The sequence below is a fragment of the Eurosta solidaginis genome, chromosome 5 (assembly GCF_040869045.1).
Source record: "Eurosta solidaginis isolate ZX-2024a chromosome 5, ASM4086904v1, whole genome shotgun sequence".
In the NCBI taxonomy this organism is placed as follows: domain Eukaryota; kingdom Metazoa; phylum Arthropoda; class Insecta; order Diptera; family Tephritidae; genus Eurosta; species Eurosta solidaginis.
Genome location: NC_090323.1, coordinates 226,659,931 through 226,686,920, shown reverse-complemented (window position 1 = coordinate 226,686,920; position 26,990 = coordinate 226,659,931). Strand labels below are relative to the sequence as shown.

Sequence of the window (26,990 nt, the reverse complement as noted above, 5' to 3'; positions counted from 1 at the left end):
GCTGTAGGAGGCTTATCGCTAAGGGCTGGAGACTCTCGCCAAGGGTAGTACACTGACTTTATGGTCAAGCTGATCTTGCTTCATGGGGTAGTGTTTTGATGGGATGCACTTAACATGGCGAGTATTACCAAAATGTTAGTATCAGTACCACGTGCAGCACTGGTTGATATAAGCGGCTCTATTGGAGCAACTGGCGGCCACCGTGGTGTGGTGGTAGCGTGCTCCGCCTATCACACCGTATGCCCTGGGTTCAACTCCCGGGCAAAGCAACATCAAAATTTTAGAAATAAGATGTTTCAATTAGAAGAAAATTTTTCTAAGCGGGGTCGCCCCTCGGCAGTGTCTGGCAAGCGCTCCGATTGTATTTCTGCCATGAAAAGCTCTCAGTGAAAACTCATCTGCCTTGCAGATGCCGCTCGGAGTCGGCATAAAACATGTAGGTCCCGTCCGGCCAATTTGTAGGGAAAAATCAAGAGGAGCACGACGCAAATTGGAAGAGAAGCTCGGCCTTAGATCTCTTCGGAGGTTATCGCGCGTTACATTTACTTATTTTTTTTATTGGAGGAACTTTCGATGGATCTAACGTATTTCAGAATTCTTACTAGGGTTGGAACTTTTGCACTGTCACTAAAATGCACTAACCACTAACAGTCATCATCTCAAGACAGGAGTGCGGAAATTAATTAATTTGGGGCAGAGGACTGGTTAAATGGCTCACGAAGAATCGATTTTTTGTCAGGATCGCTGAAGCGTGTTCCAAGTGGAGGATGGCGAAATTAAGGATGCAGTGGATAGGATGCTGCCAAGTGCTACTACTGTTACAGAGTTAAACACATACGCCGATAGCCAAGATTTGTTCAACATTGATGGAATCCAGGGTAGTAGGGGAATGCCTGACCTCACTTTCAGTTGCGTCGAACTCTTTTAATATTAATATCGCATGGGTTCCTGGTAACTGTCATTCGCACATGACTACAACTGAACGGAATATAGATGGAATGCCTGTGAGCTTCTCCTCTATAAATGGGCCTCGAGTCAGCTAAGCAAACGCTGGGCAGACATTACCTCTTGCAGGGAAGCGATATGCTTCTGGAAGGAAGTGGATTGCAAGGGGTTTGCTGAAACTCTTGGGTTCACCAAGATTCATCTATTAATAGAGAGTGGGTAACGGATCACTATCCAATGGGAGATCATGCGGTATATCTCAACATACTGAAAAGCCGACTACGCTGCAGCTACTTGTGGAATGAAGAGCTGGAATAATCGAGACACTGCATGCTTGAGTGTTCAGCTTTTGCGAAAATTTGGCGAAAGTATTTTTGTTCAAGGCTCACTAGGATCTCTGATGGACTTATCAGCATCGAGATCGGTCTTATTGGAAACTACATTGTTGCGCAGTAAAAAATTAGCTATAGCTTACGTCACCGTTCTCTTATTTGGTATCACAATGGCCCTTCATGTCGTCCAAGTGAACTTCCCTTGCCGTTCTGGCTACTACTCAACCTAACCTAACCTATACAACGTTTGTGTTAGTAACACCTTCGTCGGATGTAAAGGCGACATTACCATATTCATTACAATCCAAAAAAAGGGAAGAATCAGGCAGAAAGTTCCATCAAGTGAGTGACTCCGAACTAAGGGCAATTGCACATCACAATTAGAAAGCATAAGTTTCTAACATCTGAACAGAGAATAGGAGCTTTGAGAGTAGCATTCGCTTATAGCACGGTAGCTGTACCAGCCACACTAGCGATCACTAGTAATAAGAAGGCTATGGGAGTAAAAAAAGCGTATGAATAAAGAAACGCACGAAAGTCGTAGCCAATAAAACAGGAAAGAGTCGCTCAGGCTCTTACATGACTGCTAAGAACAACGATACTAATTACAGATCTTGAAACTTAAAACACTAGAAGCTTTTTAAAGGTTAATTACTCCGCTTCACAAATGCTCTCTGGACAGGGATACTTCTAACAAGTAAGGAAGGTTAAGTTCGGGTGTAACCGAACATTACATACTCAGTTGAGAGTTATGGTGACAACATAAGGGAAAATAACCATGTAGGAAAATGAACCGAGGGAAACCCTGGAATGTGTTTGTATGACATGTGTATCAAATGAAAGGCATTAAAGAGTATTTTATGAGGGAGTGGGCCATTTAGGGATATAGCCATAAAGGTGGATCAGGGTTGACTCTAGAATGAGTTTGTACGATATGAGTATCAAATTAAAGGTATTAATGAGAGTTTTAAAAGGGAGTGGTGGTAGTTGTATATGTGAAGGCGTTTTCCAGATATCGACCAAAATGTGGACCAGGGTGACCCAGAACATCATCTGTTGGATACCGCTAATTTATTTATATATGTAATACCTGCCGGAATTTTAAGGGTTTTTTATTTCGCCCTGCAGAACTTTTTCATTTTCTTCTACTTAATATGGTAGGTGTCACAATCATTTTGTAAAGTTTTTTTCGCGTCAATAAAACAATCCAATTACCTTACCATATTTCATCCCTTTTTTCGTATTTGGTATAGAATTATGGCATTTTTTTCATTTTTCGTAATTTTCGATATGGAAAAAGTGGGCGTGGTCATAGTCGGATTTCGGCAAGATAAAGTGACTTCAGATAAGTACGTGAACTAAGTTTAGTTAATATATATCGATTTTTGCTCAAGTTATCGTGTTAACGGCCATGCGGAAGGACAGACGGACGACTGTGTATAAAAACTGGGCGTGGCATCAACCGATTTCGCCCATTTTCACAGAAAACAGTTAGCGCCATAAAATCTATGCCCCTACCAAATTTCAAAAGGATTGGTTAATTTTTGTTCGACTTATGGCGTTAAAAGTATCCTAGACAAATTAAATGAAAAAGGGCGGAGCCACGCCCATTTTTAAATTTTCTTTTATTTTTGTATTTTGTTGCACCATATCATTACTGGAGTTGAATCTTGACATAATTTACTTATATACTGCAAAGATATTAAATTTTTTGTTAAAATTTTACTTTTAACAAAAATTTTTTTTAAAAGTAAGCGTGGTCCCTCCCCGATTTTGCTAATTTTTATTAAGCGTACATATAGTAATAAGAGTAACGTTCCTGCCAAATTTCATCATGATATCTTCAACGACTGCCAAATTACAGCTTGCAAAAGTTTTAAATTACCTTCTTTTAAAAGTGGGCGGTGCCACGCCCATTGTCCAAAATTTTACTAATTTTCTATTTTGCGTCATAAGTTCAACTCATCTACCAAGTTTCGTCGCTTTATCGGTCTTTTGTAATGAATTATCGCACTTTTTCGGTTTTCCGAAATTTTCGATATCGAAAAAGTGGGCGTGGTTATAGTCCGATATCGTTCATTTTAAATAGCGATCTGAGATGAGTGCTCAGGAACCTACATACCAAATTTCATCAAGATACCTCAAAATTTACTCAAGTTATCGTGTTAACGGACGGACGGACGGACATGGCTCAATGAAATTTTTTTTCGATCCTGATTATTTTGATATATGGAAGTCTATATCTATCTCGATTCCTTTATATATGTACAACCAACCGTTATCCAATCAAACTTAATATACTCTGTGAGCTCTGCTCAACTGAGTATAAAAATACCTATAAAAATTGGAGAATGTAGAACCGAATATCAGACAAAGCTTTTTGTATAATAGTCTAGGAAAAATGTTGCGCAATTCAGAGAAGGGTATGAGTATCAAATTAGGTTCTCTGTTTGTCCTCTTCTACCATCAACAAAAGCTGTATTCATGCTTGTTCACTGAAATTAAGGTTGTGTTGTGGTTTATTGTGGTTTTTGTAGTTTATTGTGGTTATATTTGAGCTCTATCTTTCTTGTATTTAGTGCAGGTTGTGTGCATAATTTATTTGCTACAATAAACTAAATTAATTTCACACAAATTTCCAATTCACTTACCTTTCTCTGCTGCAGCCATAAATCATAATTAAAGGAAAATGTACCGCCTAATTCCTCTGGCAATTGCGACAGATCAAAATATTTAACTAAACGTGCCTTTGAGAGTAAAATTGGCTGTAAGTTAAATGTAAAATTATCAAAATTGATTAAAGATATTAGTTTTTATGTGGTGCGATTACTAGCCAGCATTAATAATACAGGTGGACGAAATGACACTTTTTGTCTGTTGCATGGAGTTTTTCTTTTGTTTCTCACTAATTGTGGGTTGCTGATTTCAAACCTGCCTTCAAAACTTCTTCTAGTAGCTCGAGTTTTTGAAAAAAAACACTTCTCAGCTATTACCATAGTAGGTGTAGTAACTGCTGTAATCCATTTCGCTATTTTTTATGAGCTCATCAAGGAGAATATGTGTAACAAATCCAAACAACTTCTGTTTTATTTGTGGTGCGTATGTGTTCAAGGAATTTCGTTTGAATCCGTCAAACCTAGTAAAATGAGCTTATATAGACTTATTCGGTTCACTATATGAAACTTATAACAAGCCCTGGATTCCAAGTTTCGTATGTAAAAGTTGTGTTGAGTCATTATGCTTATGGGCATAAACCACAGAAGTCCCTCTAAACGGATTTATACCAACCTAATGTAAAGATCTTAGACAAAAGTGGTGAATGTTTCAAATACATTTCTAAATAATTTGCAAAACTTTGTTCTGAAAAAGGTGAAAGGTGGTATTTTCGATGGCTCACAAATAAGAAAACTAATTTGGGATCCAGGATTCACTAGCCGCATGCAAGCACCTGAAAAATCGGACGAGTTCGTTTGGGTTTTTAGGAAACAGGCAGTTACCTAACTTCTCTGAACATAAAGACGAACTGATTCTACACTTTCAACATCTGGGTGTAAACAGGAGTATCAGGATGCACATTCTGCATTGCCATCTTGACAGGTTTCCTCAAAATTGAGGTTACCTCAGTGAAAAGCAGGGCGAGCGTTTTCACTAGGACCTCCGCACTATGAAAGAGCGATATCAAAAACACTGGAACGCGCACATGTTAGCTGATTACTGCTGTATCATTCAGAGTAGTGCTCCTGAATCAACTCAAAATTTAAAAAAATCCATTAAAAGAAAATTTAACTGCCTGCAATTGATAATAATAAAGTTTATTTATAAAAAAAAATATTTTTACTAAAAACGTTTTATTATTAAATATATAGGAAACTAAAGCCGCTCGGAAAAACGGCTACTACATTTGAAATGAGGGTAGAAAGTACTTTAACAGACATGCATAAAATCCCATGCAACAGAACCTGTGTTATTAAATAGTTTGTTTTTATACCTTTCATGAAAATGAAAACGAATCTCAAAATTGTAATTCCTTAAAGGAAAATATTTAGACACACCAATCAGTATACCGAAATGATCAGGATGAAGAGTTGAGTTGATTTAGCCATTTGGTGAGCGGGTATATTTAGGTGTCCGATGAGACATTTGTCGGAACCGGCCGGATCGGATCTTCTATACAAGTGATTTTTCAGATCTTCAATCTTCCTCAATTTATCAGATTGAAGCATTAAATTTCACCATATGCTTTCGAATATAGCATATATTGTTGTCTGAAAATTTCGAAGATATCGGTCGTATATATAGCATATGTCCCCTACAGATAAGAAACTTTTCGCAAATTCCTAAACCATTTTAACCGGTATAAGCTTCAAATTGTACCAAACACTTACGTTTACATTATATATTGTTAAGATAGGTGATTCATTGTCATAGCTATTTCATGCAGACCACAAAAAAACCTGAAACTTTGCATCCTCACACAAGAGTACCTACCTATTTTTTATTTTTATTTATTATTTATTTTAAAAATCGCTTAAGTATGTACATCTGTTCACTATATATTTCATATCTTGTACACCCGATTATTTGGATATTACGAATGGGATAAGGTTATTGTTCAGCCCCATGCATGAAAGTTATGAAGTCTTAGGCACACCCGATGACAGTCCCGTCCTTACTTGTTTTTATTGTTTTTCTCCCAAAAGCCCCTTCTTACCTCTCCTTTCGTCTGTGATTTATTTGTACATGTCTCCACATGCTTCTCCCAAAAGCTTTCTGCCCTGACTAGATATAAATTGACTGTAATATCATCGAATAATCCATAAATAATGCGCGCATGCGCTCTCGTGATACGAGTTGTACTTCTCTGTGCATCCACGATAACGGTGACACCTCGTTGCAAAGTAGCAGCGCTAAAAAGAAAAATGATAATAATTTGTTAAATATATTAATTATCATGTTCAAATTTGCAAAAAAAGGTATATCAGTGCTAAAGATGTATACATATCGCTTCCCCCGTTCAATAATGACGCAAATGTCAATTTTAAAGTTTGGAGATAACGCGTACAAATAGTTTCCGCGCTAAACCACTTACGTCGTTATTGCATTCGCACATTTTTCTAGTTGATGCAAATATTGAAACTTGCTTCACCAAAACTTAATATTTTACAATTGCGTCATTATTGAACGGGGAAAGCGATATATGTAATATATATATATGACTACTGTGTATTGTCGCATTGCTACTACTAAGAAGAGCTTAGAGTTAACAAGCGATATTTTAAGCAAAGGAGGGCGCAATGAAATACGTAACTAAAAATTAAATAATTTAAAAAAAATATTAGGTTAAACGGTTTTACTGAAAACAATACCTACATTAAGTAAGAACGAGCCGGACCCATGCGCATCTTGCGCAACCAATATAAAAGTCTCTTATCAAATATCAACAGAAATCAGCTATTCTATTATTCAGTTAAAATTTACAGCTTGCCCTGCCATCTGGCGTATGGTAGCAAATGCCGGTAATGCAGTGCAAATATTCACAATAGTGCCATAGTACAAATAGATTTCTTTGTGTGATCACAATCGTTTATTTTTAACAAATTCTTTTAATAAAATATAGCTAAACAAAAGCACTACGACAAAAATTGCCCAAAACTCGCTAATAGCCCGAATCTCCATCTTTACAACCAAAACTGTATTTATAGCTTTGGATTCCAAATAAAAGCGAATAAGGGACCCGTACATAAAAACAGCAAATAGAAATAATATATATGATAATGATGATAATACTAAAATTTAGAAAATAATAGGGTAGGTCTTAGGTACTACACTCCTCACCAATCTTGGGCGTTGATCAGACAAATAAATGAAAGCGCGGGCCGTGTCAAATTTCTATTGATAGTCAACCGTTCATATCATCGCAAATAATATTTTCATATACTATATGTATAAGTAAGACAAACTGAACCTTAATCAGGACCAAAAATGCGATTTTTTTAATATATCGATCCTTGCGCCACCTGTCGGCGATTTTTATCATAGGTCGCTTTCTATTCCTTTATGTAATATGTTTTCCAAATATGATCCAAACCGATCCAAAAATACGATTTTTTGAAATATATCGATCCATGCGCCATCTATAGGAGTTTTTTTCTTTCGGGTTCTAAGATATATTCCAAGTTTCAAAGAAGGGTGAAGCATCATCAGCTCCAACAATAGTATGCTCTAAAAATAGATTGATGTGGAACGGTTTTGAGCGATCCTTCGCAATACTTACGGAGCTGGTGGTATTGCTCAACGTCATTTGGCAAAGCTTTATTAGCTTGCAGGGAACTTTCTCTCTCAGTCCCTCCCACCTTCACTTTAAATTTACCTCTCCACAGTTATTGTCTGCTCTTTCCAGCCTTTCATTCCCCTATCTATTCCTTTTTACCTTCTTCTTTTTCACCTTCCCAGTCTCTTTCACCCCCCATGTATCCCTATTTTCTGGACCTTCTCCTTTTCCAGCTTCCACTCTTCACCCACCACTTTTTCCGTTTTTCTTGTGTATGTTGGGTATATTGAGTATACCCCAAAGTCTGCAGTGTGTGGCAGGACGCCCTTGTTATAAAGGATGTAATATTTCTTAATGTCCTTAATTGGATACGTATGGCAGGACGAACTCCCCAATGACATTGCAATGTTGAAAGGGTATATAATATGTATAGACGGGGTTAGTCCCTGCCAGAACGGGTATAAGAACTCTCGTGCCTAGTCACAAACCTGCATAGCTACATGGCTGATTTTCTTCCCTTTCTCTTTCTTTTCCCCTTCTTTTCTCTATATATCCCTTCCCCCTTCCACTTACATTCCTTGGTGGCCTGAAAGGTGGACCCAGCGATAGTAGCAAAACCGATGCGGTGAAGTAGTGTAACTTTTGGATGTTCTGAACTTTAGTTGATCCGGTGAAGGTGATAAAGCAGATTAATGCAGTGAAATTTCGTCGTTGGTGAATGCAATCATAGTTGGTGAAACCAAAACACTATCGCGAAATTGGGTAAATTATCGTGGCTGGGTATTGTTGTTGTAGTTGTAATCGCAGAAATACTTTCCGAAGGTTTAAAGAAATGTTAGCATATTGGAAATTCTTTGCCAGATATAAAATAATTCTTCTAATACTACCTCGGCTGCGCGGTAACAGATTTTTGACCCCACGAACCTTAAGGTCGGTGGATTTTAGTCGTCTTAATGTGGTTAAGTTTTTTTAGTTGATGATAATGGTCACTATTGATGGGGAGGTGGATATTTTATTGATGAATGTGCTATACAAGTCAAGTAATAGTCAGTAAGCACATAAATGCGGTAAAATGGTATTGCTGTTGAACGTTCTGAATATTAGTGGACCAAACGAGCTCAAAACAATAGATGAGGTAATGTGTCTAGAGGAAAACGGTGTTATTTATCTCGAGCACTGATAAAAACATAACGTGCTAGTGTGGACCATACCAAACTGTTGTTCAATCCATTACACTTATCGTCCTCTTCCTCTGCTTCCATAGGTAGGTTCCGATAAGAATACCATTTTTGGCCGGAGGATCATCATTCGCATAACATGACCTATCCAGCGCAGCCGCTGTGTTTCAATTAGCTGTACTATTTTGATGTCTGCTAAAAGTTCATACAGCTTATCTTTAAATATTTTTCGGTACTCTCCGTCGCCAATGCTGAGCGGTCCGTAAATCTTTCGAAGAACTTCACTTCTCGCTTGGCCCCTTCCAGAACCGCCTCATCTGATGTTGTCATGGTTTTCTGCATCATATAGCGTAGAGCATGATTTTCGTTAGCCGAGAGAGGAATTTACTTCTCAATTGCCTACCTAATCCAAAGGAGATTTTAATGGCATGAGTGTTTCTTCGCTGGATTTCAAATCTGATGGTGTTGTTCGTATTAATGCTGGCTCCCAAATAAACAATATATTTTACAACATATATCGAAGTTATGCTGAAAACATATGCGAGCTAAACATTGCAAATAAGTATCTAATATAACTAGAGAGCCATTGGGAAAAGTAGCACAACAACAAAAGCATAGCTTGGCTGAATGTGTTCGTAACAGTTCACAAATCGCAGGAGTGCCGTTTCAAATCCCACTCCCGAAAACAGGCTTTAAACAGATTCACAAGGTATAATCAAAAGGCGACAGCTGGCCTTGTCCCTCCTGATGTCACGTTGTTATAATTTTTCTCACCATGGCTGCCGTGATGTGATGGTAGCTTGCTACGCCTACCACACCAAAGATCCTGGGTTCACGCCCCGGGCAAAGCGACATCAAACTTTTAGAAATAAGTATTTTCAATTAGAAGAAAAAATTTTCTAAGTGGGGTCGCCCCTCGGCAGTGATTGGCAAGCACTCCGAGGGTATTTCTGTCATGAAAAGCTCTCAGTTAAAACTCATCTTCGCCCTTCGGAGTCGGCCAATGTGTAGGATAAATTAAAAGGAACACGACGCAAATTGCAAGAGAAGCTCGGCCTAAAATCTCTTCGGAGGCTATCGCGCCTTACACCTTTAGTTTCCGTCTTTTATTTTGAGTTTTAATATGTCCACAGCTAAAAGTTAATGCTATAAGTTATTTAATGAAATTACAAAACCCTAAAATTTATTATAATGTTCTTATAATTTAATTACTTTTGCGTGCTTGAAAGTTTTGTTATTAATTTTTTCCCACACCATACACAAATGAAAGCAAATACATAAGAAATAAGCAAAAACACTTACCTCAACGCATTTTTTAAGCAGGCAATTGATAATTCCAAGTATCTGCGATTCCACAATTGTAAATCATTGATGATGTTAACGACGATGATAATTTTGCCTGTGCGATCATAGCCGCCGGGTAAGTAGGCCGTACGAGTTTGCAATGCATTTAAAACATCTTCCTCCATGTTGATGGGCTATGCAGAGGAAGAGCGCTGAGGCTTTTACCTTTTCTTTAACGCTTATTTAAGTTTTTGTATGGAATTTATGTTTTTTTGTGTTTTGTTCTTATTTATTCATTTTGGTTCCATGTGCTTTATCGGCGTGCGTATTGAATATATTTCGTATTTGTGCGTGACTTTTTTTTATTTCGCGCACCAGACATAAGTACATAGTACATTTTACACTGGTTCCCAGACAAACCAAACTGTGAACTCAACAAACGATCTTGCCAGCTAAAAATACAACAAATACAGCAACAGTAATAATAATAATAACGTTGCTAAGCCATTAAATGTTGCACATGTCAATGTTGTTGACGTTGATTTTCCGGTCAATAGCAAATACGCGATACACTGGTTAACTGAAGCAAAATAAATGTTGTTTGTAACCGTAGCAATGCAACAACAATGATGATGATCAGTAAAAACAGCTGCCAGAAACAACAACATTCCATGACTAAATGCACTTGGACATTTTTATTGTAGCTGGACAGAGTTGATGCATAGCTTTAAGTATGTTTGCGGTTGTTTGTTGCGTACTTTACTCCATATGGTAGTAGAAAGAAATTCCAAAGAGCATTTTTGATTACTGATTTTTTTCCAATATCTTCGTATTTTTTTTTCTTTAATTTATTCTAGCAAATTTATTCTAGACTTAGCAGCATTGCTGGATACTGTTGTTTAATGTAATAGCAATGAGTTCTGAGTTGTTATTGTTTTACTATTATTATGATGACATATAGTGCGTGCAATAAGAATGCCCTTTTGTGATCTAAACATGCAAAAAACAAATGTATTATAAGAAGTATATTGTGGCGAAAATAAGCAGTTATATATGTACATCATTATGCTGCTAGTAAATAAATGCACAACAATAAAGTAAGCAGCCACACATACGTACATGCAAACAGCGAAGCTTAAAAGCGTAGAGATTACATACACATATTTAGTGATCACCTAAGAGCAGAAGTTATTAGTCGCACATACACACGCATATAACTAGAAGACAAAAGTGAATAACAGATAGGTAAAGGAGACATAAATAAGCAGCTACTCGAGAAGGCTGTTCGCGAAATGTCTAGACCCTGGTAGAAATAGGTAATGAGTCGAACTGATAGTATAAAAACAGCACAGTCCAAGCGATGGTCAATCAGTTAGATTTTTGCTATAATGAATATTTGAGTTATTGATTCGGCAGTTCAGCGATTCGAACTAAATATTTATCAATATGTGTGACCCGGTCTATGAAAAGCTGGCTTATGACTAAAAAAAAACAGCTGTTAACAGCTGTTTCTCGCAATTTCTTTTTTGAGGCATAAGCCACCTTTTCATAGACCGGGTCACATATATTATAAAATAAAGGCGCTAAATATTATTGTACGCTCATCACTTCACACAGAATGTAACGATTTTGAACCGGTTTTTTGCATTTGAAAGCTTAGCTACGTGAGATAAACTTTTTCAATTTAATTTGAAGAGATATATTATAGGGGCGTGAAAATTGCCAAAATGTGTTAAAAAAAAATAAAATTTCTGTTCACACAGCTGTAAATTTAAAACGGATGGATCGATTGGGATATTTCTTCCTTACAGTAAAAAACTTGGTTCCTTTCTAATATGAGCAACAGTAAAATTTTTACCAAGAATGCAGTGCGTTTGTTTGTTCGCTGTGAACTAAACGAGCAAACTTGCATTGAGTGGGACCTTATGCATCACATACGTACATACATAGCATTAACTATCGTTATTTAGCTTGACATATATATGTACATATTTATGCGTGTTGCCAAATGCAACATAACATCTCTTCGAACAAATTCACTCTTCCGTTTGCCTGAAATTCGGTATATAGGTAGCTCTTTGAGTAGATTAGTATTTTCGACACTTTTTTCCAGAAAAAGGACCAGGGGACCAACTAGGACTGGGACTGGGACTGTAACCGGAACTTAACTGGAGCTGAGACTGGGAATAAGGGATGGAGAAGATAAGAGCTAGAGAGAAGAGAGAAGAGGGAAAGAGAGAGAAAGAGAAAGAATAGAGCTGGGTGAAGATAGAGTGGAAAAGAAGTGAAGGAAAAGATGGAGAGGGAGAAAGAGATCCATAGAAAGGGAAAGGCAGAAGGAGGCTTGTATAAAAGAACAAGAAAAGGGGGAGAGAGGGGGGGTAAAAATGTCTTAAAACTTATGAACGTCTGAACGTCAGTGAGTTAACCAGAAAAATTTGGTATATCATGGATAATAGATTCCCATGCACAAATGAGTTTTTATATTCAAATGGTTTCCTTACTAACCCTGAGATCTTTTAATGCGATTAATTGCCATGAGTTTGTACCTAAAATCCAGAGCCGTAATATAATCCTGAAATCTCTTGCCGGCCGCACTTGGAGTAGACACAAAAACACGTTCATTGCCACTTACAAAGCAATTTGCCGGCCGTTTGCTTGCTACGCGTCCCCGTATATGGTCGCCAAGCCTAAACGTTACTCATTGGAAAAAATACAAGCCTGCCAAAACACTGCTCTCAGAATCGCTGCGGACTGTCTTCTCCCAGAACCCCACCTACAAAATGAGTCGAGTGTACTCCCCATTAGGGAGTGAAATGAAATGCTGAACAAAAAGTTTCGGTTGAATACCTCGAAACCTGGGCATCCCTACAGACATATGAGTGAAGAAGCCACAGCTGCCAGGGGCTTCATAGGCTATCTCCGTAGCATTATTAGGAAATACGTCACCTGAAAACGCAGCCATGTCAATAAAAAAAATACAAACAGGTCTTCAGTGATATCAACAAAAAGGCATCGGACCTTTATGCCACGAATTTCCCGGCGAACCCAGATTTTAAAGATAAACACCCTGATCTCGCAAAAAAGTAGCTCAACTAGCTCTACTTCGATCTGAATACTGTAACAGGTTAAACTCTTATTTATCCAGAATCACCTGAAATATATCCAGAAACCCTGAAATATGTACATAATTTATGTCCTGCTTGCAATGTGTCCCCACATGATACCAACCATCTCTTATATTGCAATGTGGAACCACGCTTCTAACACCCCACTCAACTTGCTCCACCCCTATTCAAACTGAAAGTTTTCGTGGACTCCCGTTAAAGGATATTGATAACAATTTGTGAGTGGTTGCAACTATTGGATGGGGGAAGTACTGATACAACAACAACAAGTACAAAACTTACTCGTGCCACCACACCACGGCGGACACTTCCTATCTAATCCACCTTATTAAAATAAGATCTTGAGTCGTTCATCTTGACCGTGGCGATCAAGTGGTCTACCAGACGAGACGAACTCAGCGATCCAATATTAAATATGATAAAAAACCGTCCGCCACAACAGCCCCGCTTATTGTGGTTAGGCCATGAATACTTCCCGAGGGTGGTCCACATAACTCCCTGTTCTTGGTCGTCCCTCCATCCTATGAGGCAGAACATCGTCGATACAAGCCCCTTAACTACTCAGCCACATAGTCGGGTGCTATGGAGTTTGGCTTAGCCCTGAAATTATTGTTATTCCACAAAGTTTAAACCAGAAAAATCATCCTACGTCTTATCGTAAATTTTGGAGATCATGCAGGGACTAATTCCAAGACCATTTTGTGCTCCTTTCTAGAGTGTTTAGAAATAATTTTGAAATCGTTCTGCAACTTTTTTGAGATCATTTTCGAACGATTTTGAGATTTTTTCGAGATCAGTTCGTGACTATTTTGTCAGGGTTGGGAAAGATTAATTCATGAAAGTTGTCGGGCTGCTATTATTGTAAGCTTGTTATCGATAACAACTGTCATCGAAGAGTTATCGGTTTATCATAATTTATCACAAGTCATAGTTTATCAAAAGTTATCAGTTTTTTATCGAAAATCTATCGAATAATATAGCATAGTTATCAAAAAAAATATGGTTTTGCTATCGAAAACTCATCGCTTTGTTAGCTTTTCGATAAAAACTTAATTTTTTTCGATAACAAATCGTCTGTACCTCAAATTTAACACGACGTGAAAAACCCGGTAACAAATAGATAATAAATCGATAACTCGCCAATAACGGTTGTTATCGATAGCAAACTGTCAACATTTCGTTAACAAACCGATAGTACGCCGACTGGTTTTGGTTTACCAGAATTGTCTTTTTTACCGAGTGTTTTATGGGTGAGTCGGTATTGAGTTACAAAATCCAGTATTACACATTTCATCAAAAACATATGTGACCCGGTCTATGAAAAGGAGGGTTATGACTCAAAAAATAAATTGCGAGAAACAGCATTTCTTCAGTTTCTTAGTAGTTTTTCTTTTGCATTATGAACAGTCATGCCCAAAAGGCAAAGCACAAACAAGTTTCTGACCGATATTTTGGCTACATTGCCATCGAAAAAAATGCTATCAAAAAAATCTGAGGATGCTTCACCAGCCACCAAAGTGGCATCGAAGGAACCAAAGGCTCCATCGTCTTTCATTTGTGCTCTTCTTTCTCTACATTTTTAGTACACTTCTAAGCAAGTTAGGACTTTCTAGTTTTCACCACGTGAAAGAGCGTCTCAAAAACTATCGAAACCAGAAAAAAAGTGAAAAATTTTTTGTTTAGTCATAAGCCACCTTTTCATAGACCGGGTCACATATATTATTAAGTTAGCCCTCGTTGGATCTAAATGTGCTATGAACCGTGTGTATAGTTTTCCATACGCAAGGCATTTATGCAGTCGCAGTTATTCACATGCGTACTTACATGCATGCATCTGATAGTTGCGTTCGCACCACTCCAGTTGCAGTTGCTGTGGCTGCGACTTTTTAGTGACATATTTGCCATGAAACTCGTCTGGCAAGTTCACTTCCACATTTACTGGTTGTGATGCAAAGTTATTCGAAGATATTAATTTACTACTTTTTCCATCGGCATGTTGTTTATTGTTGCATTTTTTTATTTTATTTACTTTAGCTTTCTATTTAACGATCTAACCACATGCACATTTGTTGTTTTTTTTTTTTTCTTTTGGCCAAATGCAAATTGCATTTGACACATATATTTATTGATTGTTTTTCTTTTGGTCTTCTTCTATTCCATACGTACTTTTTTAGTTATCATTGAATAAAAACCAGAGTTGCAGGTTGTAATTAGGTCCATATTAAATTGGAACGGGAGAAATTTAATTGTTAATGTGGAAGATAAATAAAAAGGACCGCCGTAGACGGTAGCAACAGAGACTCACGTGTCGTAGGCATTCTCGCTCTTCCTTCTATTAATCAACAAATCGACTTACGAAATCAAAGCTGCTACAACTTTCAAGAGCATTTCCTAGACAGAGTATTCTTAGGTAAATCAAAAGGGATAATACCATTTAGGCTATTTATATCTTGTACTTGCTAGAAATGTAAGTGCGTGGAATGTTGTTAACGGGCAAGCTATTCTTCACTTTGCATAGAAGGGCGTGCCGGCGCATTAAATGATATTTATTTGTTTTTCGCTGAATTAAATTGGGCGGGCTTTAGTATACAGATGACTAGGCATCACTGGGGTATTGCTGTGCCCTCAAGGTGATCTTCCACTCAGCCCAAAAAACCGACCATAAAACATATTATGCCAGAAACCCAATGTGCTAACCGGGTCTCCCTCAGCCGCTACCAGTATCCTCCCGGTTTTGCTTCAATCTAATACCGCCAAGCCGTTTCCGAGCTTGTCGATAGCCTTTGATACGACGAACCCGTCAACGTTACCCAAATCCATAATGGGAACATCCATCCACCCCACTGGAGTAACTTGGAAGTCTGCCAGGACTGCATACTTCGTTCTGATACGGGATGCACTACAGTGATGCCCGAACATCATCTTGGGTTTAGTGAAGAGCGCAATCAAATACTTAATAGGCGACACCTACTGAAGGAGATCAGCATAAAACTGCTTTACGCGGACCTTCTTAGCAAGCAAATAAGGAAATCTCTAAAACCAATCCATACAGAATCGTAGAGCTTTTTGTAAACCACCGATTGGTAGGTTCAAAGCCTAGCAAGAGCTTGAGAATATCATATGCAGTGAGCAGCGTACCTCAGGATTTGCTAAACGTCACATTTCACTTTAGGCTGAGGGAGTCCAATATATGGAAATCAATCGATCAGGTATGCCCTCGAAGCCAGTCAATCAGTCCTACCGAACTCTTGCCATCTATTAGGCGGTAGTCTATGTAATGCAGAGATTATCTTCATAGACTGCGCCAGGACGATATATGTATAATGCCTTCAAAGCATAAAAATCCAAGTGGACGAATCGGATGTCATACAGTGTTCCTAGAGCATCTCAGATTCTCACCTTGCCGGGTCTGCGTGCAATGTATTATTGACAATCATGAGTTTGGTGATGCGATGGTCAGGAAAAGTTCCGAACTGGACCAATACGACCACCAGTGGGTTTTGTCTTAGGAAAATTTAGGAACGTGCTTATAGGGCACCGAATTTTCTGTAGTCCACCGGGATGACGTGAGGTCTTAAGGTCCTCACTGGTAAAGGCAAAGGACGTGTTTTCTTTTTAAACTTAACAAATCTTCCGTGGGAGTACTTACCGGTCACAAGAGATCATTATGCTATCTCACCGATGGCTCGACAATGGCGTATGCCAACAAGCTGCCTTTCCAGCACGTTAAAGAGAAAGAGACAAGAAGAGTCTATGCATCACTTCCTCCACCGATGCTGCTAACTGTTAAAAAGATCATTCAAATTTTTGGGCGCATGGTTTTCCGACAATCTGGTGAAATTTAGGAATGAGGAACTATCGGTTAAGCTAATATTGGACAGCAAGTTAATATAAGAAGTATCTGTATGAGCTAAAACGAGGGCATTCTTACTTACTTAGTTGGTGCTTAGCAGTTTAAACGATTATGGCCGTCCAACAAGGCGCGCCATTCGCTTCTTCGCTCTGCCAACTGGCGCCAATTGGTCACACCAAGGGATTTTAAATTGTTTTCCATCTGGCCTTTCCAGTGGAGTGAGGCCGCTTTCTTCCTCTGCTTTCATAGGCGGCACATTCACAATGAACAAAATGGAATATCCGAATGGAAATGTGGGAAGCTCTCATACTTGCTCTCTGAACCTAATCAAACCTTCCGTCTTCCTTCTTGGAAGTACCTATACGCATCGACGTACTGTGATGTCGATATTGGCGATGTGCTTAATACAGTGTCAACTTCATTATTGTGCCATTGAGAGTTCTCGAGAGAAACTTTTAATTCGGTACTGTGTTTATAGTTTAGTCTCATTCGAGTTTCTTTGTTGGTATTCATCTCACTCTGTTACTTTGTTGCAACGTCATAACAACTTAAAAAATGAGTGACAGGCAGACCCACTTTTCTACATTAATAGAATGTCCAATAACTTTCTACATTATGGAAATTATTTATTATCAATTAGATATAAGTTTTTTATTAAAATGAAAAAAAAGTTATCAAAGCTTTTAATTCTACGTAGCATATGCACTTATGTACATACATATGTACAAACATAAATTTAATAGTCCATGTGCATTATGAATGGGTTCGTATACCAGTTTTTCAATCACAACTGCTCCATGCATTCATATTGGTCTATGCGTCGCATGCATCCAAGACATATTTTTATACCCAACTGTACTTGTACACAGGGTATTATAACTTTGATTAGATAACGGTTGGTTGTACAGGTATAAAGGAATCGAGATAGATATAGACTTCCATATATCAAAATCATCAGTATCGAAAAAAAATTCGATTGAGCCATGTCCGTCCGTCCGTCTGTCCATTAACACGATAACTTGAGTAAATATTGAGATATCTGCACAAAATTTGGTACACGAGCTTATCTGGACCCAGAATAGATTGGTATTGAAAACGAGCGAAATCGAATGATAACCACGCCCACTTTTTATATACATAACATTTTGGAAAACACAAAAAACCTGATTATTTAATAAATAATACACCGTGTGAACTGATATTGAGACTCTTGATAAACATTTTAAAAATTTTCATTCATTTTCGAATCGAGCTCAGGCCAGAAGAATAATTTTTTTTTCTTATGATAATTATTGTTATTTTTTAATTTTTCTAAATTTGAAAAATTTTATTTTGTTTTTGGAATAGTAAGTAGAAAATTTTTCAGACAACCTGCCATAGCTGCGCAGATAGATCCATTTCGAAGGGTGCTAAGCCTTCATCATCAGTACGCTTTAGGCATGCTGCGCTAACCATTTAGCTATACAGCGGTGGTTTGTTTGACTGGCAAATTTGCTACTTCTATTCCTTTTTACCAACTATATTTATTCAGTGTTGCGCCATCTGGTGCAAATCACTGATAATGCTGGATTTTTGTTTATTGTCAATTACTTTGTTTGACATTCCCAAGTGCTCATGGTTTATTAACAATTGTTTTTGTTTTTATCGGCCTGTTGATAAATCATTCAAGGTTTTAATCGAGCTCAAGGCCAGAACAATAATTTTTTCTTATGATAATTATTGTTATTTTTTAATTTTTCTAAATTTGAAAATAGGCCGATAAAAACAAAAACAATTTTTAAAATTTTTTTTTTTAAATTGGCGTGACACAGCCCGCTTGTGATAAAATCAATTTTACAAATATTAATAATCAAAAATCGTTAAACTTATCGTAACAAAATTCGACAGAGAGGTTGCCTTTACTATAGGGAATGCTTTGAAGTAAAATTAACGAAATCGGTTAAGGCCCACGCCCACTTTATATATAACGATTTTTAAAAGGGTCGTGGACGAATAAAATAAGTTATATCTTTGCTAAAAAGAGCTTTAAAGCAATGGTATTTCATTCCCCAAGTGGATTTATATAAATAAATAGGAAAAACTTCAAATTTTAAAAAATGGGCGTGACACCGGCCCTTTTATAGCTAAGCAATTTTCTATATTTCGGGAGCCATAACTCGAAAAAAAATTGTTCAGGTTAGAACCATATGTATATGTATTGTAACGAATTTTAGTGCAATTCCTCTTATTTGCAACCTTCTACTAACGTTCGGATTACTAAAATGTTGAATAAATAACTCCACTAATCAATAATGCAAAATGGCCTTTTTAATGTACTTCACAATAACACTTCTACTACTCGACATATAGCGTGCTTAAATCAAACTGATTTTATGATTGCTCAGATTGCGCTCTTTTATAATCTTCGATTTCCTTGTTCTAAACTTCTAGGCGTTTCCTGAATTTACTTAGTTATCAGCTATAAAATTATAACTACAGATGCACGTGTATAGCTTCTCATACGCGCGTGTATATGCGAGTGATACTTGCACAAATAATTACCTACTTTTGGGAGTATCTCAGATATATGCATGTGATTTTGCGTTGCTCTCCGCTGTTTGTATGGACATATATGTAGTCATAATGATTAATTGGATTATGTGCATTCAAGTCACTGCTCAGTATCGGCTTAGAGATGATAGTATCCCTTAGTGTTGCTAGTATTCGTCACAGCATTATTGCGCAGCCTTGTAACACTATTAAGCACACAAAACAAACAACAACAGCATTTCAAGTGTACAGCTGGGTATGTAATGTTCGGTTTCACCCGAACTTAGACTTCCTTACATGTTACTTATACGAAGCACGTAGAAAAATAGAACAGCCTCAGCTATTCCAGCTGAGTCGTGGGGTGCGCATAACTTACAACAACAAAGTAAAAGAAAAAAAGCCTTTTTAAACCGGCATGCATTAGACGCTCAGGCAACTCATCAAGCCAACGGTCAGAGTATTTAAGTGGGCCGCTTTGACTTCAATTAAAATACTGTTCGTCGGTGTTGGGTTGTTAGGTAGTTTTTATTTTTTTTTATTTTAAAATTATGGGCTGTCAGTTTAGTATGTTATTTTGTTGTTTATTCATCTGTTTATTTATTTTTTCAGTCGCGCGGTCAGTTCGCTAGGTTGAAAGCCGTTAAGTGCTTCTGCAGCTACTGCTCCATCGCTTCTGTGATAGAAACACTTTTGTTTCGTGCCTCTGTTAAAGTGCAGCACGTTCTTGAAGTTACCTTTTTTTTATAATGACCCCATAGTGGCTTGAATCTTTTGTTGTTGGGGCAAATGTTGCATTTAGGTACACATACGTTTAACTGTAAGTAATTAACCGTTTTATTTACACAGCTTCTTTCACTCTTTAGGACTTATGTTGAAGCAACAAAGTTAGTATATTCACGTCCTACCATCTGAAGGAATTACAGTTATTTTCAGACTACTTTACTTTGAGAGGGTATTGTTCTGGCCTATACGAGAAAGTCGGAAGCATCAGTTGCTAGCGAACTGTCAGGAGTGCGTGACCGCCGCTCAATTACTCAAACAAGCCATATGCATCAAAGCGACCGACGGTCCTGCTTGGTGGGTGGTTTCTGTGCTACTAATCTCTTTCATGTTATATCGCTGATACGGCTAGGTCACTGATCAGACTGCAAGGGTTATGAGCTATGGACCATTCTTACCAACTATAACTTCATGCGAGACAAGGCAGAATATTGTGTGCCAACAACTGCCGCCTGTGCAAGCTTCAGAACAGTCATCTCCTAGATTGCCATGGGGCATTGGCCTGTTTAACTGGTGCACGGCTTGATCGTAGTTGAACGGGAAGATTGGAGGAGGTGTTTTCTGTCAGAAGCTCGAAGTAAGTCGCAAATTTGAGTTTCCTGATCACTGCAACGCCTTCGAAGCGGAGAACACTTCAATTATGGATGCGGTGGATAGGATGATTACCAGTGTTACAGCGGTTACAGAGTTTAACATCTACACCGATAGACAAGCATGGGCCTCGGGTAAGCTTACTCAAACGGTTGGCGGACACCACTTCTTGCAGGGTAGCGAGATATTTTTGGTCGGAAGGAAGGATGGCAAGCGATCTGCTCAAATAATGAAAACAGAGAGGTGTAAGATCTTAGTTAAATATCTTAATCCTTACTACCAACTTCGTACGGGCGTATTGTAGCCTTTTCCTTATTGATAGGTTTTATAACATCTACAGCATTTGTTTGATAGGAATATCAAGGTTCACGATAACATAACCAAACCATCAGAGGAGTTTCAAGTCGGTAGTCTCATCCTCAAAGTTGTTTTGGCGTAAACGATCATATTTTCTCACTGATGCCGCTGTCTGCACTAGGAAATTCTCCCAGAGAAATAAAGTAGACCTAAATAAAATCGATGATCATGCGAATATGATTTTCTCTGTTCGGCCGAGAGACGAACAGGGAAAGGTAGCTGACGAGCTTATAATAACTACCTGAGAGTCAACACAGCCATTACTATAAAAGTTGGTGCAGGTTTGCTTTCTGAGGTGACTAAGTGGAAATGATGGAGAGTGAGTCGCGGAAAATAAATAGGAGTCTGACGTGGATGGAGTTTGGAAAAGTGAGCGATCGAAGAAAGCGAGACTCAGACGGAAGGAAATAGAAGGAGAATTAGGCAGATAAAGAGATGAATGAATGAGATAAAATGAAGGATAGGGCGGAAGTGCGAAAGTAGAAATAATCTTGGGAGATAATAAAGGAGTGACAAAGTGAAGAGAGGAGAGATAGAAACGTTTTATATAGACAGAGTTTGTACGTTTATAGTTTCGAGATCCACATCGTCGTACTACACAACGATGACCTGACTTTGAGGCTGAATTCAATACTTATCTCGCGGTCTTGTCGTTGTGCAGTATACCCGGCTCAAGTTTGAAGTTCTGACCTGTCAATTAGTGTTATGTCTTGGATCGCGGAGATGCAAATTTTGTACAGCTCATATTCATTAAGTTAATTATTTAGGTTATTTTTTTAGTTCACAAATTACTACTGAGCTACCACTCTCCACTGCGCTTGGCCATCGAAGCAATTCTGGGTATGTTGTTGTTATGTGAAGCAATAATATAAAATGGTAGATGTGGTTTGTTGGCTAGCACAGATACCATGCATTGTGACCGTGCTCCTGGAAGCTTGACTTTGTAATGACGGTAATGGTGCTGGGCGCGAACCCTGTTACGCCTCTAGACATAAACAGAAGTGAAAAGAATAGAAGTTGAAAAGGCTGCAGGCATGCCAAAATGCTGCACTAAGAACTGCCACGAGATGTCTTCTTTTGACCGCTGAACATCATCTACATAGTGGGGCTAAAGAACTCAATATTAAGGACCATAAGGAAATACTGAACAGAAAGTTTATGCTTAGTCGTCACAGACCTGGACAGCCTAGCGAATAACTGTTTAATCCAGCCAAAGAGGGTTATGGGATCATCTCTATAAGCACTATGATGAGATCCGGCACTTGTTAACTCAGACGTTTGATTCAGAAAAGCATACGAAGGCCCTATGCAAAATCCACACAGAACGCCAGGATGCGCCCGATGATCCCTGTTATCAGTATACAACTATCCTACTCTTGCAGAAGAGGAAAGCACACTACCAAGAGAGACACGAGTCACCCGGGATTCAAGGAGTTGATATGCGCAATACAAAACTTTATAGCTTCAAAACTTCCCCAACCCAATTGTCGACCTCACCTACGCAGAGGGAATCCTGTTACAAATATGACTGTATCATACACATATTTAGCAGTCGAGGCTCTGGCGACCCCAAGTTCCTCATGGAAATAGGGGTTGGAGGGTGAGATGGCCTAGAAGGTTTAATGTGGTCATATTAATAGTTCCCGAGATGGTCGGGCTAGTATCTTAATGGTGCTTTGTTACCGAAACGTACCGGATCTATATCCGGCAAAGGACCATCAATATCGACAACACTTCCCAAACCCTTCGGGGAGTGTTTTTATCGTTAATACTGTAATAGCTTAAACTCTTACTTGTCCAAAACCAATCCTGACTTACGTTATATATGTCCTGCGTGCGATGTGTCTACACAGACACCAACCATATTTTCAATTTTAATGTGGAACCTACGCCTCTAACACCAATCTCCCTATTGTCCACCCCTGTTGGAACTGCAAGTTTCCTTTGATTCCCGTTATAGGTCTCGTATGACGATTTGTGAGTAGTCCCACTACTGTGACACCACCTGTTACATAAGATACTTAAAAGTACTTCACTATAGCAGATGCAGCAGAGGTAATCCCTTTGTTTCGGGTTAGATCCAATACATAACGACTAAAAGGATTACTTAGATGACTTGAGGATATCCTTACTATGTCTTTATAATTTTTATGATATTGCTAACTAATTGCGCTTAACAAGTGAGCCAGCAAATTGTTTGACTGTGATTAATTGCAGGTAGCTAAAACCGTAAATGATAAGAGAGAAATTCAGTTGGCAAAGTGGTTTAAGGTAAAGTGGAATGTGCCAAGCTTGTTACACACTCATATGGCCATAACTATATACATATGCATACATATATAGATAAACTATGTAAAGCGAGTAACAGCAAATGAGCTGCCGTTGCAATTGCAACTTAGTAAATTGCCATCCAAGAGCATGGCCACTACAAAAGCTTAAAAACAAAACAACTTGGCCAATATGATCAAACCATGAAGACCATGTAATAATTGTCAACATGGTATAAAAACCGCGAAACTCACTTGACGTTTTTGCACGCTTAGCAGAGAAATAGCGAAGAAGGGGAATTTGTAGAATGGCTTACTGAGCAGTCTTTTTTTTCATTATCGGTAGCATTTCATTATAACTTTTTTCTTCTTCATAATCTTCCACATTCACACACACACCGGTTTGCTCCGCTAGCCACACGCCTGACATTGTCCAACTGTGTGCGCTCAGCTTGTCAGTTTAATGGACAAATAGAAGGTAAACGAGTTGACGGATAGCGGTTTTAGGTTGCAACGTCCCCACATACCAGTGCAAACGTTAACGCACCTTCATACATACCTACGAATGTACCCTGCAGCTAAAAAAAATAGATATAAACTAACTCAAAACGAGTATAAATCCCAAGTCCAACTAGTCAGTTTATGGGGTTTTTGTAGGATGGAGTTCACTTCATAAATAGGAACGCTGCTCAGACGCAAACACGGATTTCTCGACACCCACTATCATCTTTAATATTCAAGTTGGAAATACCGTCATATGAGGATCTGGCTTATCATATGAAAGACTGATCACAGGAAAGATAGCAATCTAACTCTTCAATGGTTACGAAGACAGAATGCTTCAAGGTGGTGTATAGGTAATCTGCTATACGGTACACAAATTGGATTAGGAAGTTGGTGAATTGTCGAATAGAGGGACATGAGATTTCTCCCTATTTTGCGTCAGGTCCGGCTCTGCGTGCATGTCTTACGTGGTCGCTTTTATTAGGACAGACATCCGCGGGATCATTAAAGGGCAACTACTTATCAGGTACCGGGATAGCGACCCTGAGTGGAAATATTTGGAAGATAGATATAACAGCATATATGGTAAAAAGGCGAAAAGAATAGGTATGGCAAAGCCAAGGGCTTTGGGAAACAGGACATATCGGACGGCTATGGTGTGTCGCTCTTTGCCGCGTGGGCGACTTCAAAGAGGAAGCCTTCTTGTGATCTGCACTCTGCTACAAAAGGCCTGGAGCTCTTCTGCGGTCGATATGGCTTTATGATCTTAAGAAGCTCGCCCTATCGCTGGAGTTTGCCGATAACTTTCGGGACAGCCCCAGCAGTTTAGGCGGTTAGAATATACCCGCGGTAGGTATGCCTGTCCTAAGAGGGGACTAAAATATCAAATAGATTCAATGGGTTGTATAGCGCAATATATAGCTACTCCAAACCCCAACCTCACCTATCCGTGGCGAATCCTGTTTCATTAACAGCCGAGGCTCTGGCGACACCGAACTCCTCATGAATCTAGGGCGTGAAAGGCCGGTATGGCCTTGAAGGTCACATGTGGTCATAACAAATCGTTCCCTAGATGGCCGAGATTGATACAGGAACGTACCGGATCTGCATCCGGCAAAGGATCATCAACATCGATAACACTCCCCAAGGCCTTCTGGGAGTGTCCTTATCACTACAATCACAGCAACAACACTGATCACCACTATGTGCCGAATGGCGGGGGACAAGTCTGGTTCCCGGTATACCTATGTTCGTCCCATAACAAGGTCCGGACTGCAGTGGCTTTACTTCATCACCCCCTATGTAGTAGATAAGAGCAGGGAGGATGGAGCCTTTCCAGGAAATAATGTAACCAAAAGGTTAATGCTATCTCTCTGGCTTATATTACCACCGCTAGGGGATTCGATGGTCACTGGCTTCCGATGTTTGCGGGTTTGATGAATTAGGCTTTTAGTCTACGTTGGTGAAAATTCAATAATATTTTTGTATGTTTTGGCCTATTTGGTGGACGAGATTTGTGAGAGCAAGGCTCGAAGCAGTGAAGTGGGAAAATCTCCTTTTCCGCCCAACGCCTCTGATTTCAATGACTGCCGAACTGTCGTGACCGGATGCAATCCTGTAGGTGTTACATTACTGCAACCACAACCTTTCGATTCAGATTTGGAGGGTTTCGAGTGGGAAGAAAATCCGTGGTCGCCGTCTTCAAGCGCTGAATACAGACTTCATGGGCCCTCTCTCAGAGTCAGGAGGTGTTATATGTTATAGCATCGAGCGGTTGGTTATAAGTATCGAACATGCCGACGCCAGGGGGATGACTTCTATTCTCCGGAGAGGTCTCGGGAGGGGGCGGACAGTATCTGCGAAGTGATATCTGCGACAAAAACTCCGATTCAGGAGTGCGATGCACCTGAGAAATCTAGCTTATGTAAGCTAAATCTGCTAATACGGATGGCGCCAGCTCCATCGGTAACGGTCTGTGGCCGTTCCTGATCAGTGTTGAGCTTCTGCGGATCGGCCTGATCGTTGGATTCGATACGAAGACGTATCACATCCGATGCCTCCTATAGAGGTAAGAGTTTACTAACTTTTATTGTAGATGAGCGACGCTGTACAGCTGTGATGATCCGACTTTTGTTACTGTGATAGGGAAAGAGGCTTTGGACAACACGCTGTCTAGTTGGTAGATTCTTAGTTCTTTGAAACTAGTTAGACACAGTTTAAATAGTCTGATCAATTTATATACAGATGCATACGCACTTCTCATATTTATGTCAAGTTGGTGGAGTAATTGGCCGCCTATCGTGTGTTTACCAAAGCGTGAGTCTGCGCATGCGTACATACCTGCATACTTACATATACATATCAGCTGCTTCCGTATTGGATTAAGATTACGAATTTCACTTGCTGCATACATATGTATGTATGTACAAATGTATGTATGTTTATGCATTTGTATACATACATATATATTTTCTAAATTCGTTACGGTTGACAATATCCTACTTTTTCCTTTCCACCGCACCAGACTGAAATATTTTAGGTTATCTACGCACCGTCGAATTGTTTTTTGTCTCTGGACACGTGAGGGTCATTTGTAGTGGAACGGCGAATATGTACATACATATGTAGATACTTTTAAAATATTGAATAGTTTAGAGGAAAAGGAAGTTCAGAAGGAAACCTTTGTCGTTATGGTCTAATTATTTGTTTGTTACGGTATTTATGTTACTCATTTAATGTCTACAGGGTGAGTCGGGGAGAGGATTTTGAGAATTTTAAAAATAAAAATAAATGTAAGGCGCGATAACGCCCGGAGAGAATTTGGACCGAGCTTCTCTTCGCGCTCCTTTAATTTTTTTTCCTACAAATTGGCGGACGGAACCTACTTGTTTTGCGCCGACTTCCAAAGACATCCGCAAGGCAGATGAGTTTTCACTGAGTAGCTTTTCATGGCAGAAATACACTAGGAGTG

At 38.9% G+C, this 26,990-nt stretch overlaps 1 protein-coding gene across 6 annotated transcripts in view; it reads right to left on the bottom strand.

The window, feature by feature from the left end:
* The window catches only part of LOC137252647 (SEC14 domain and spectrin repeat-containing protein 1-B), a 92,370-nt gene that overhangs the window by 54,544 nt on the left and 10,836 nt on the right, over positions 1–26,990 (bottom strand). For 2 of the 6 annotated variants that reach the window (XM_067788674.1, XM_067788680.1), the window contains exons 2-5: positions 14,967–15,303; positions 10,029–11,000; positions 5,989–6,184; positions 3,929–4,042 (exon numbers count right to left, since the gene is read on the bottom strand). In XM_067788674.1, the coding sequence (XP_067644775.1) occupies positions 3,929–4,042; positions 5,989–6,184; positions 10,029–10,195 (477 nt within the window). In that variant the 5' untranslated portion in view covers positions 10,196–11,000; positions 14,967–15,303. The remainder of the gene's footprint in view (positions 1–3,928; positions 4,043–5,988; positions 6,185–10,028; positions 11,001–14,966; positions 15,304–26,990) is intronic. The other 4 variants (XM_067788677.1, XM_067788678.1, XM_067788676.1 and 1 more) reach the window with 4 other exon arrangements.